Genomic DNA, 14317 nt, shown 5'->3' with positions numbered 1-14317 from the left:
TTGCATTGGGGTTCTAGGACATGGAATTTGGCCGATAGAGCTAGAAAATCTGGTTGGACATCATGCGAGTCACTAAATAGCAGGGTTTTAGGTTTTTAAATTTACAGAATAGGAACTCATCATCTTAGTTTTTTTTTTTTTTAACATATGTTACATTAAAAAATGATAAGAGTTTGAAGACTGACCTAAGAAGACAAGATAAGAATCTATTGTGGTAGTGCAGGAACTAAGTGAAGAAAGTCTATACTAAGTATTAAATAAATAGGAAGAGACAGCAAACATTCCAGCAGAGTTACTTAAACATGACTGTTAAAACATTAATAAAAGACTAGAAAAATACAGTCATGGAAAGTAGCATGGGGTAGCCATCCAAGAAATTACATTAATGCATATATTCTAAATGTATTTAAAATATACTGCAAAGAGTACATGTAGTGTGATTCCATTTGTATAGACATATACATAAATGTATGTTAATAAGTTTATCTGACAAATATACATGAGCATGTGCAGAATGGCATTAAGGAAGATACTGTCTTTAGTATTATGTCACACAATTCTCTCTTTGGTTACTTTTCTGTAAGCATGTATTATTTTATATTAAAGTATTTCTAACTCAAGTTAAATACATCTCATAAAAGCAATACCAAGAGTATACCTCTAATCACACTTATTTGAAATCTGTCACCTAAAATCTCTTGTGACAAAACATATGAGCATTAAAATGTTAAGTACATTTTGTATTTTGACTAAAAACATGATAAGGTGACCCTCAATTCACAAACAGTAAAGAAGCGAATGAATTTGGGAGAGCGTGATCCAAAATTGGAGACATTCTTAGTCAAGAATGAAGCCACTATTTTGTTCTAATTTATCAAAGACTCAGAAAACATCTCCTAATTAATGAGTAATGAAGACATACACACAATGTAATCTCCCAAGAAAGGGCTAAAGTTTAAAGCCTTGGATGTTTTACACAGACACATACATTTATTTCATAGTTTATAAGCCACTTAGAAATTTGGTTGTGGTGGCCAAAGTGATAAGAAATGAAACTAATAGATTTGGCATTCAAAACAATTGCTTTGAAGAAAGCTTTTTATAGTAGATCTTTAAGTAGTTTTCTGAAAAAACAGCCCAAATAAAAATGGTCTGAATCATTCCCTATTTCAAAATAAGACATTGTATGTTATTTAAAAATGAAAAATCGTAATCTCTGAAGCAGTTCTAGATACCCTCAAATCTTAATTTTGTCATTTTCTACTTTTTCAGGTGCCAGTTCAACAGATTCTGAGAGTGAAAGTTTAGCTTTCAAATCAAAACCTGGAGCCATGCCACAGTGAGTGCCTATGATCCCATCAATTGTCTGTATAACAAAGAATGTCACGAGAATCGTTGGGGTACAAAGCAGCATGCATTGTGCTTTGAAGGAAGAGGTCTGCTGATGTCAGTCAAAGATCAAATATCTGAACGTGAACACATTTTTTTTAACTTAGGAGTTTAGACTTTGAAGTCTGCATTTCATCACTGAGATGCCAAAATCAAACCATATACAATGTTAGTCTCAATGACAACTAACTGGTTGTAAATATGTAAAACTAACAGTCACATCGAGAGGAAACTAGTTAAATCATTACCAAAATATAAAGGAGGACCACTTTATTGATACAAACTGGAAAATGTCTAAGCCAGAAATGGGTTTCCATTTGGATAAAGTCTATTACTGGTTAGATCTTATGAAAATGGTAAAATTTAGTTATTCTTAGGAAGACAGATGGGTTATTTTCCAAAATAATAATTATGTAAATTGGTATTAATAATTAAGTTTTTGCAAAAATAGAATCAAACCTACCAGAATCTTGCAGAAAACTCCATGAATATTGAGACTGTGCTAATCAATTTCTTTGATCTGCTAGTATATACATAACAATTATATCTATCCAGGAGTATATATATATATATGTGTGTGTGTGTGTGTGTGTGTGTGTGTATATATATATATATACACACACACTCTGCCACCTCTGACTTCAGATAAAGATCTCAAGCATAGTAAAGTTACATGACTTGCTTGAGATTGTACAGCCAACCTCTTAGCAAAGCTGGGCCTACCAACCAACTGTTCTTAACCTTTCTCTACACCTCACTAACTTTTATGGGTAAGAAGAGACAAAAATGCCAAGACATTCTCAACAAAATGAGGAACCAGAGCAAAGAAGAGCTGCTAGACTTAAAATAGACCACTAAAACCATGAACTAAATACAGAACCCTAACCCTAGGACTTTTTCCAGACATTTTCTTTTCTCTTAGGATTTCCAACATCAAACTTTAGGTTCTCTGATAATGGCTGAATTATATATAGCTCCTTTTCTCTTACCCATGTATTTATTTTGGTAAAATCTGTAAGACCCATTCTATGTATGTATTGACTATAGCCATTCTAACTGTAGGTTATGGTTTCCCATTTCTGAAGCAGTTACAATTGAAGTGGACTGAGTACACAAAAAGAAACTGAAATATTCTGTGGAAATCTTTCAAAGAATAATTCCTGATTTTAAAAAGTTCTGGGGCGCCTGGGTGGCTCAGTTGGTTAAGCGTCCGACTTTGGCTCAGATCGTGATCTTGCGGTTCATGGTTTCGAGCCTCGTGTCAGGCTCTGTGCTGACAGCTCAGAGCCTGGAGCCTGTTTCAGATTCTGTGTCTCCCTCTCTCTCTGCCCCTCCCTGGCTCATGCTGTCTCCCTCAAAAATGAATAAACATAAAAAAATATTTCCGATGGAACCCACTTGCCTTTTTATTTTCCAGAGCTCAAAAGAAAACAACTTCTGTTTCCTTGACAATAGGATCATCATCTCCAAAGACAGGAGTGACCACAGCTGTGATTCAGCCATTATCCATCCCTGTTCAACAGGTAAGTCCTCGTACCTGAAACCACAGGAGTCAAACTCATTAGCAAACTTTGGGAAGCAGACTTCATGATTACAGCTTCGATTCCAACTAGTACACTCCCTGCAATATTTTCTTAAGTGGGAGCACAACGGGGGGAGGAAAGAAAACGGTAGGTAAAGTTCTTCCTTTTAAGCACTAAAAATAATGTTTAATCAAAAACCTATTACCCGTTAGTCGACATCTGCTTTCCCATTGGAAACATCTCTAACAGCCAATAACCTGATAATACGCTCTCTCTTTGAGCTATGACTATTTGATTATTCTTCCACAACTGTGCCCTCTTCCATTTAGCCAAATTTATTAGCTCATTTAAAATAGAAGCAAGAAAAGTTGACATACCAACAAAAGTTTTTCCAGGAGCTAAACATAATCATGCCCTAATAATAATAATAATAATTATTATTATTATTGGCTTAACCAAGCATTTTTACCCTGCTTGTATTTCGTTACAAGACTGCCATGTCCAAAAAAGAACAACAGTACAAACTACTGAGGTAATAGTGAGCTTACTTTGCAGATACAACAGGAATTAAAAAAAAAAAAAATTAGAATCTTTAAATGTTTTTATTAGATGTATGTTACTTTGCCTTTGTGCTATGATGTGTATGTTTAAAAACAACACTCACAAAAGCCTTCCCCGCCCCCACCCTTGAAGTGTAAACTAATTCCTAACTAATCACTATGTTCTGTGAGCATCATCACCAGGCCTTCTATCTATTGAGCACTCAGGTGTTGTAGAGTAATACTCTGGGATCTGTGGTATGTAGAAACCATAGAGAAGAGACATTTGAAACTTGAAAAGAACCAGCCAGTATAACTCACTTAAAGATGGTCTAAATATTTGTTTTAAATCCCTAAATCAGAGTGGAACCTATAGAAATATATCTGATTATATGTAGATTTTTTTTTTTTGGTGTTCAATATTTAAGTATTGACAAGTGATGAATGCTTAGCACCATGCTAGGCATTTCATTGGAGAAAAAAAAATCTGTCACCATCTTCATTCCCAGTTTATAATTATTATTAATTATTATGTAAATTGATATTAATAATTAAGTTTTTGCAAAAATAAAACCTACCGGAATCTTTCAGAAAATTCCATGAATATTGAGAATATGCTAATCCTATTTCCTATGGGGAAATAGGAAATATAAAAATATGAATATTGCAGAACACGTTAAAAGTCTAAGAGCAGGGGCACCTGGGTGGCTCAGTCAGTTAAGCATCCGCCTTCGGCTCAGGTCATGATCTCACGGTTTGTGACTTCGAGCCCCGCGTCGGGCTCTGTGCTGACAGCTCAGAGCCTGGAGCCTGCTTCAGATTCTGTGTCTCCCCCTCTCTCTATGCCTCCCCTGCTCACGCTCTGTGTCCCTCTGTCTCTCAATAATAAATTAACGATAAAAAAATTAAAAAAAAAAAAAAAAAGCCTAAGAGCAGAAAATATGTATTTAAATATGTAAAACCATAATAATGTAAACAGTACATTTTAAGTGGTTTAAATTCTACAGGAGCACTAAATGGAAGGTAATCTAATCTGTTCCGACAGTATAGGCAGGAGGCTGAAGGGCTCACAGAAACTCCGTTGCTTTATTATCATCAGCAACGGTCATATAAAATTTTAACACCCTGGAGCCAGATTGCCTGGGTGTAAATCCCAGCTCTACCACTTACTAACTCAAAGAGACCTTGACTAAGTGATGTAACCTCTCTATGCCTAACTTCTTCATCTGTAAACTGAAGATAATACCATCTGTCTATCTCATAGGATTATCATGAGGATTTAGGGAGTGAATCTCCACATAACATTTAGAACAGCGGCTGGCACAGACTAACTACTGTATAAGTATTCAGATAGTCTATGCACATAAAAAGACAGTGAAAAGTGAAACCCAATCCTAAATCACAGGCCAATGAAAAGTCTTACAAGGATAATGAATAGGCCCTTTCCATCCTAGCATCTCGACAACTGCCAACCTTCCTGATGACATCTTGTCATATTTAGACACATAATATCAGATCACTGTCATCTCGGGGTAAGAAGCTAACAATTGCCTATATAGAGCAGAATAAACCCAAAGTGCTTGAAAATAAATGAATGTAGAAGGAGAAATCATTTCCATTCACTACTCTGGAATCCTTCTATTTCCCCAGAGATGAGTTCCATTCAGTAAGTATTTCAGCACCTTTATTCTTTGCATATCAAGAAAAAACAGTATCCTTCTTTTTAACTTCCTATAATTCCTTATGTCAAAAAAGAGTTCAAGTTAAAAATAAGGTAGGGGGATGTTTGATAATTTACCCTCCACTGCCAGTAACTTGTGCTTTTAATTCAATGAATCCAGACCGTATTTAAAAATAAAATATAATGTCTGTGAGAACTTTGGAAAAGACCCCTGTGAAACCCCCCCCCACAGAAATCCATTTGGTAATAGCATTTAAAAGCTCATGGATCCCTAAGGAACCAGGGAACTTGTACCTTGAATATCCTTTTGAGTAGAGAAGAGTAACAGATGTGAAATGAGGGTGTAGAACAATGTCTGTACTGTATGTAAGAGTAGACCAGCAAAATGATATATGGCGATGTTTTCTTTCCCTTGTTTCATTCATGTGGAGTGATCCCAATAATGAAAGGCTTCTTTAGCCCATCTGTTCAGCAATTTATATATTCAGAATTTGATCCCTGTGTCTCTGCTTTTTCAGGTTCACAGTCCAACCTCGTATCTCTGCCGACCTGATGCAACCACTCCTGCCTCCTTTCCTCCTATTTTTACAAAGGTCTGACATCTGCAAGTCTCATTCTCTGTGTTTGCTTTGGTCCTGAAATTCCATTCACATGGATTCACATGTGGCTTCATGTGGCAGTCTTTAAAAATGAAAACGAACAGATCAGTAGGCTGTCATGGTTACCTTTGGGGCTAAATAGGTATTTACTGAAAAATTGCTGGGTGATTATAATCTTGTGAAGGGTCTAAAAAATGTGGGCATGGTCAGTGACCTGATAGAGCTTACAATAGAGTGGGAAAGCCAAGACAGGAGGGAAAAAAGACAAAATGCTGTGTTTGAAGTTGTTTGGGAGAAACAACAAGTTTTATAGAAATAAAAAAAAAAAATGGGTCATAATTCAGTTTGTTCTAAGTTTGTGTTTTGCCTTGCCAAGCTGAATGACCTCCATTTCATTTGTCAACTGCTCAACTCAGAAATGGTTCCATGTAGCATATCTTCTCTCTCTTTGTTTTTTTGTCTTTGTTTTGTTTTGAGAAAATTACAAACCTTTATTGAAAGACCTCTAAAAAGGCCTAAATAAGTGAAAAGAAATACCATGTCTGTGGACTGGAAAATGGTCAAGAAATCATGACTCCCAGATTAATCTGTAAATTTAATGAATCTAGCTGAAACTCTAACAGGTTCCTTGTTTCATTTGTTTGTTTGAATTAGAACTTGGCAATTTGACTCTAAGATAAACCCAAAAATAGCCAGGTACTCCTGAAGAAGGAAAATCATATGATGGTAAGGAAGGCAGGAGATTTGTCCTTGGAGATGTCAAGACTTTGTAAAAATATAGTAGTTAGGACAGTATGGTGCTGGCATAAGACTAGACAGATTGACAGGTAATCAGAACAGAGCCCATAAAGACACTCCAGTATTTACAGACACCTGCAGATCACTGGGTAAAGAATGAATTCCTCAGCAGAGATAAAATATATATATATATATATATATATATATATATATATATATATATATATATATATATATATTGGACTCCTAATTCATACTTTTTACAAAAATCTACTCCCAGTAAACTAAAGACAAATGTAAAGAGCAAATCCATAAAACATGCAAGGCAGTGGAGAAGAGCATCTTGCTTGTCTTCTTGGAGGGAATGATTTTTTTTTTCTTCTAAGCCAGCCTGAGTCCAGCTTTATTAAAGATCTTTCCATAAACAATATTTACTTTAAGACATGGCAACAAATGATATTTGACAACAACTTTGAAAGCCCCCTCCTGGATAGATTACAAAAAGAAAAAAAAAAAAAAAAAAAAAGATTGTGTGAAACCTTACCAAAAACAGTGCCACTCTAGTAGTCCATGAAGTTGTCCTTCGTTGCTTAGAACAGCACATGTTACCAAGGTGTGGATAATTCAGGTGCTGTGTGACTTTAGAGGTTTTTGAAAACAGCTTCACCAGATCATCACCAGGAATTCTGTTATCTGCTGTACTGCTACCCAAGACACGGCTGATTTTGAGGGTGTCAATGCACCTCTTGATTTAAGTAGATAAAGAAGATGTGAGGTTTTGCTTTTCCTCCCCATGGGGCTTCACCACTGGGGCCTGGCATATGGAGATGTTAGGGAATTCCTCCTGGGCACCAAGAGAAATCCTTGAAAACTAGACACAAAACCTTGTTTCTCCTGAATCAGTGACATATTAGTGGTATATCCCCTTTCTCCAGAAGAAAACCATGAACCATACTGTGTGCCAAACACACAGCATAGTAAAAAGAAACATAAAACAAACTTCTGTATTTTTATAAAGGAATTCTATATTTTTATAAAGGAATCACCAACTATGGAGTGACTGGAAGCATAGAGCACCCCTCCCTGGGCATTTTCGGTGCCTTCTACCCTCCGTGTCTAGACTGTAGACCATCTCTGTTCTCTGCAGGATTGCTTTCTTCCTTCCTTGCGTTTGCTTTCCCCTTTATCCCTTTGGGCATCTTTTCTCCCTGCTTTGCTGGGTCCTTTTTGGGCCTGAGCTTTGGTTTTGGAGGGGCAGGTGTAGAAAATAAATCTGCTGATCTCCTTTGTATCTCAAACTAGCTTTCCCTTTGTCACCCTCAGCATCTTTGGGGGCGTGATGGTGACAGTGAACGCCAGGTGGGCTTTGCCAGTTTAAGAGGTGCCTCCATCTATTTCCTCCTACTACTCTGGTAAAGATTCCCAGGTTTCGCAGCTGGTCAGAGGTGGAGCAGCACTTCTGCCTGTGGGCCACCGGGCTTCGCTTGGGACGGCAGAGCTGGCATGGACTGTGGGACTTTGGGCGGTAGGGACACATGAGAGACTGGGAGAGCAGCTGGCCTCATGTGGCATTTCTTGCTAAATAGTTGGACCCCTTCAAGGAATCGCAATATCAGGTGGGCTTGGTATATGACATGAAATACCCTTATATGGACCTGAAACCCACTCAGGAGTCCCAAAGTTTACCGAGTGGGTGGTGCAGATTGCCAAGCACCACTTCTGAATGCAGTCTCCTTCAGTGCTCCTCATCATGTTCCTGCAGGTTCTCCTAGTAGCTCATTCTGCCTGGCTGTGGCTTTTCTCAAGATAAAAATGTTTGCTCCAGGGCGCCTGGGTGACTCAGTTGGTTAAACATCCGACTCTTGGTTTTGGCTCAGGTCATGATCCTATAGTTGGGGAGTTCGCGCTCCCCATCGGGCTCTGTGCTGACAGTATGGAGCCTGCTTGGGATTCTCTCTCTCTGCCTCTCTCTCCACCCCTGCCCCCCTCTCTATTTCTCAGCAGAAATAAATTAAAAACAGAAAAAAGTTTGCTCCAGGTGGAATCAAATTGTGATCCTGGAATAACTGGAGTTTTGACTCTTCAGGTCCTTGGCATCCTGCCCATTTTCTCTATCTCTGACTCTCCAAAGTTTGAACAAAACACACAATCCTAATAAATCAGAGTCTCCTTTGGTGCCTGAAAGGTCAAATATGAAACATATTTGTGTACCCTTTGAAATCTACCACAAGCAATTTCCTGGACAAGCCTGGAAGTGTTTAATAATGAATCCACACGACCTGGAGCCTGTGAGCAGCACTTTGCCTGCTGTGGTCCATTAAATTGGCTCTTCTCTGGACCCGATCACAAAGTGAAAAAGTCCATTAAAACCAGAGATTTCCTACATTAAAAAAAAGGGGGGGTTGAAGAATGCAGTCAGAAGTAGTTAATAATCTTAACCTTTTTACTTAAAAAAGGCATTCTTGTTAACTACCGAAATTATCAAATGCCTTCTCCGACAACACTAGATTCTCATAGTTCCTCTGCCAACATCATCAACTTTGAGAATTTCCTTAGAGCTCTAACACACTCACCGAAGGCCATTTGCCACAACATTTGTTTTTCCCAACAGGCCATTTGTCATCCCTTCAGATAATCTTAAATAAATAATAAATGAAACCGAAAAGACCACACAACTTCTTGACGTGAGTTTGTTTGCTTTTGGTTGATGTACAGGTGAATTGCTTTGTCATATTTGAATTATTTTAAGACTTCTACATGACCTATGTAAGATCTCATGCTGTGAAGTCAGAAGTTTAAAAAGTCAAAAAGTTTAGTTAAAAAGTCAAAAGTTGAGTTTAAGCCATTGCTAGGTCCTCCTGGAGAAAGAAGGTAGAGAACCTATGGAAGAGGACTGGGCATCTTTTGATATTTAATAACAAGTATAAAAGCTTTTACCTCTTTGCATCTGTGAAGCCAAATTAACTTCTAATCCGTCGGACTGTAAAAATGTACTGGTCTGGAATTGGAGTGGGGTCCAGGGCAGCGAGGGTAATTGCAAAGGAAGAGGAAATGAAGGTCATGAAGGGAGATGTACTGCGGGTTTTATTGTTTTACTCAGAACTTTAAAATGAGAAAATCCCCAAGCCCCTTGTGTTAATAAACCATGTTAATAAACCTGACGTAGGAAACCCATTGGCAAAGGTGTGTTGGGGGGTGGGGGGGTACATGGAAAGTTGGAGCATGTGAAAACAAACGTATGCCTTTTTTTTCCTTCCTGTCTGGTTTTCCCAGGAATCTACGTTCATATGAAATATAATGGTTTGGGGAAGTTTGCATTCCACCAGCTGACTCTTAAATGTAGATAAAGGTAACAGGCATTACCATAAAATTCCATAAATATGAAGTGGCAATAAATTTGCAGAGAGACACGAAGTTTCTAGAGGCCCAGTAGTAAACCTTACTAATGTCATTACATGGAGATTATGAAAAGCTGACAACCAATGGGTTTAAAGGTGTTTCTTTTTATCTGAGTTAGTGGTAATTATCTTATGATGCAAGTTTTGCCTTTTTTTTTTTTTTTTCCGGAAGCTTTGGAAGCGTTATTGTCTGTTGTGAAATTGTGGACATGTGCACCAGTCTAACAGGGAGTGTTTTCCTTGAATTTTAGGAACTGCAAAACATAGCTGCATCAGAGGGTCAGGTGGTGGTACTGGAGTGCCGGGTCCGAGGAGCGCCCCCTTTGCAGGTCAAGTGGTTCCGACAAGGGAGTGAAATCCAAGACTCTCCAGACTTCAGAATTCTACAGAAAAGTAAGGAGAGGTGCCCATTCTCCCACATTCATTCATTTTCTTCCCTCAAGCTTCCAAAAAACCAAGAAGGGTTCAGTCATTTGGATGAATTGGTTTCTATTTTTGGGAGAGTAGTAAGACCAGATAACCTGCAAATATGTGGGGTCCAGTGTATTTAAGCAGTGGTGGTCACTTGTGTAACCCTTTGAAGGTCTAATGAAAGTTGTATATACGTCAGAAAATGTTACAGACTTGTGAACTCAAAGTAGGGCAAATAATTTGAGGAGGGGTATAAGCCTCCTATAAGCCTCTCTATGGATTGTGGTTTACAAAACTTCCTAGTATAAGCTGTTTGTTACTGGTGGAATTTGGGTTTCTGTATTTCTAGAAATATAAATTGATCTATCACTTTACTCTTCTGTACTGTGGAGTTCCCTATATTCTGTAGACATGTCCTAGACAGAGAAAAGATAGGTGGATTTATTATTAATGGAATCCCATTCTAATACTCTGTTTTGATTTATTTTTTCCTCATGTGGCAAACAGAACCTAGATCTACAGCTGAACCTGGTAAGAAGCTTTTTCTTTTTGTTCATTGGTAACATATCTTTGGGGTTTCAATAGTTCTTTGTCTCAGTTTTAAAGCCATAAGCAGAACAATGTTTTTGCAGTTCGCTGGAAATACGAAACCCCCTTAAAGACAATATCTTCTTTATCATGGGGTGTGTCCACTGCATTTTACATCAACTTCTTTATTAGTAAAACATTAAGTTCCATTCAGACAAGAAGGTCAAGCTCAGTGGTTTAAGGCTTTTTTAAATATAGTCTTTTATATTCAGAAAGCAAAGCAAGTTAATAAAAAAAATCGTCCTAAAATTCCAGTAGAAAAGAACCATCTGCTACATACTTTCACTAACCAAAGCCCAGGAACAGCTCGACCCTCCAGCTTAGAAATGCGTCTCACGTGAGAGCAGCCCAGAGATGTAAGCAAAACTGACCACCGGTATTTCTCATTTATGTAGCCTGAGCCATAAACTTGTACAGTTCTCCCAGCATGAAGAAAGTCATCTTGCCCTAGGATCTCTCTTAATTACCGGGTCATTTGACCTCATCAGAGTGCTATGTTATCCGGAAGCGCCAGATCCAACTCTTCTGCTTCAGACTTCGTGGATATTTATGACTCCTCATGAACTAAAACAACATTTGAAAAAGAAACAATAATGTTTCTCTGTGTATTTTACAGGACGCCCACCTCAAGAGTACTTTCTTTTGTGTTTCTCCCTTTGGCAAAATTACAGTTTTCCTTACTCCTTGCCAAAGGTTGAAAAGCTGATTTTGCTTTTCTCCAGCTTTGAGCAGCTTCTGCCATCATGTCCCTTAGGAGCCATGGCTTTGCTCTGTCCTTTCTTTGACAACTTGAAAGTTGTCAGTGGGCTACTGCAGGTCAGGTTACTATGGTTAGTCCCGGACCTCTCACATCCGAGCATTGGGCCATTAAAAGTAGGATGTGATCCTTTTAGGATCCAAAGGTTAAAGGGTACTGAGTAGCATCCTTAAGGAACAATTGGAATTGATCTAGTGCCTTCTTGTCATGATTACAACCAGAGATGTTGCCCCACTTAATGTGTCAGTCACCACACCAAATACTGTAGTCACTTTCCAAAACATAGAACTAGACAACTTCATATTCTGTGATAGGTCTTTATATAAAATTGCATCTTGGGGCACCTGGGTGGCTCAGTTTGGTAAGCGTCCAACTTCGGCTCAGGTCATGATCTTGCTGTTCGTAGGCCCCGTGTTGGGCTCTGTGCTGACAGCTCAGAGCCTGGAGCCTGCTTCAGACTCTGTGTCTCCCTCTCTCTCCACTCCTCCCCTGCTCACACTCTGTCTCTCTCAAAATAAATACTAAAAAATTACAAATTAAAAAATTGCATCTTGCTGGTTCCCTGATACATGGAACTTCTGAGACTCCATCTGCTGCATGAGCTAAGATGTTAGGGCACATCTTGTGTTTACTATTTTAAATAGACTTATCGATAGATATAAAAGTAGGAGCCAGATACCTCTTTATCTACAAAAAAAGTTGATGTGAAAAAGTCATGGGCAGTTTATATCTTACGATACTTTATGTGCAAATAAAGCTGAAGTTTTGAGCCACAAAGTCTAAAAGCATTATTACTGGAACGGATTACTGCTTTTGATGTTGTGTTGTGGATTTTGTGCAAATTCATGCAATTCTTTTTCATCATGTTGTTATCCCTTGTCGTTACCTACAGAGGTGATGATGATTTATGAAATATCTCCCATGATCTGTGTTGGAAATTCATAAACTAACCATCATCTGAAAACTCATAACACTGGTTAGAAGCTGCATAGTTTAGTTTCTGAGTACATATGTATTTGGAAATTGAAAATACTCAATATATTGGCTAAGAAGGAATAAATTTGGGTGTGGAGGGAGAACAGAAATGCTGCTACTACCCCCCCCTTTTCTATCCTCTTCCGTTTTATCCCTCAAACTACGAACTCTTTTTCAATTATGATTTTCTGTTTTGCTTCTAGCACAATCATGATTTGATCATGATTATTTAATAAAATTAGTTCTCAGCTTGGTGGATAAAATGACCTCTCAACATACATCGGTGCCTTTTTAACATGGCAAAATCATGAAGAAAAGAGCAAGATAATGAGGGGAACTTCCTTTTAAACTGCATATCCTAGCAATATAAGTTTCTCCTTTCATGTTCACTGAATTTTCTTGTTTTTTCCCCCTTTAGTTAGATCTGGAAGCATTTAAGAAAACAGGGGTGCCTGGGTGGTGCAGTTGTTGAGTGTCCAACTCTTGATTTTGGCTCAGGTCATGATCCCAGAGTCGTGGGATTGAGCCTGCTTAAGACTGTCTCTCTCCCTCTCCCCCTCCCCTTCTCACAATGTCCCTCTCTCTCTCTCTCTCTCTCTCTCTCTCAGAAAGAAAGAAAGAAAGAAAGAGAAAAAGAAAATGGACTCTTCCATTCTAAGCACAATAATAGAATTTGCTGAGAACAAATATATCTTGGTACAGAAATATGTCAACAAAATCTGTCAATATAAGAAAAAAGGGGTGTCTGGGTGGCTCAGTTGGTTAAGCATCCAACTTCGGTTCAGGTCATGATCTCATGGTCCGTGGGTTCGAGCCCTGCATTGGCCTTTGGGCTGACAGCTCAGAGCTTCAAGCCTGCTTCGGAGTCTATGACTCCCTCTCTCTCTTCCCCTCTCTTGCTTGTTTGTTCTTTCGTTCATTCTTTCTCTCTCTCTCTCTCTCTCTCTCTCTCTCAAAAGTAAATAAACATTAAAAAAATAATAGAAAAGAAAAAAAAACTTGTATACAGTCAGGAGCTATTAAAAACAAAACCCGTGTGGCGTTGGTGGCTCAGTTGGTTAAGTGTCTGACTCTTGATTTTGGCTCAGGTCATGATCTCAAGGCTCATGAGTTCAAGCCCTGCATCCGGCTCTGTGCTGACCACCTGGAGCCTGCTTGGGTTTCTCTTTTTCTCCCTGCCCTTCCCCTGCTGTCTCTGCCCTTACCCCCTACTCTCTCTCAAAATAAACATTAAAACACACACACACACACACACACACACACACACACACACACACACACACACACACAGCTAGTTTTCCCTGAACCGATAACTTCTCCACAATTATATTTATTACATTACTAGAATTGCTCATTTCTCTTTTATGCCAGAGCATTAAAATGCTCTCCATCAGGCAATCTACAATAGGCAGGTATTGTTAAATAAAATTCATGATCATATTTTTTAAACAAAAAAACCCTTTAAACAAATGAATTCAAGTGGACTGCTTCTGTGAGCTGCTGCTATGAGAACTTCAGAACAAGCAAATGTTAAAATATAATTTGTATTTAAACAGTATATTGGCATGCCTGACAAAACTAAGTATGATTCTGATTCTTTTACTAGTAGCCAATTGTTTTCCTTACCCTGAGCTTAAAGTTGACCATCGACATTGTTGGGGGAAAAAAACCCAAAAGATATTTTGAACTGCTTACTTTCCTTAAATGACCTGATTGGCT

General features: G+C 38.3%; 1 protein-coding gene across 5 annotated transcripts in view; it reads left to right on the top strand.

The window, feature by feature from the left end:
* Positions 1-14317, top strand: part of PALLD (palladin, cytoskeletal associated protein) — a 408001-nt gene that overhangs the window by 180857 nt on the left and 212827 nt on the right. For all 5 annotated transcript variants that reach the window (XM_045463501.1, XM_045463512.1, XM_045463536.1 and 2 more), the window contains 5 exons: positions 1273-1339; positions 2807-2912; positions 5651-5725; positions 10119-10260; positions 10786-10809. In XM_045463501.1, coding sequence (XP_045319457.1) covers positions 1273-1339; positions 2807-2912; positions 5651-5725; positions 10119-10260; positions 10786-10809 — 414 coding nt within the window. The remainder of the gene's footprint in view (positions 1-1272; positions 1340-2806; positions 2913-5650; positions 5726-10118; positions 10261-10785; positions 10810-14317) is intronic.

This window comes from Leopardus geoffroyi, chromosome B1, assembly GCF_018350155.1.
Source record: "Leopardus geoffroyi isolate Oge1 chromosome B1, O.geoffroyi_Oge1_pat1.0, whole genome shotgun sequence".
NCBI classification, from domain to species: domain Eukaryota; kingdom Metazoa; phylum Chordata; class Mammalia; order Carnivora; family Felidae; genus Leopardus; species Leopardus geoffroyi.
This window is presented reverse-complemented; position numbering and strand designations above follow the sequence as displayed.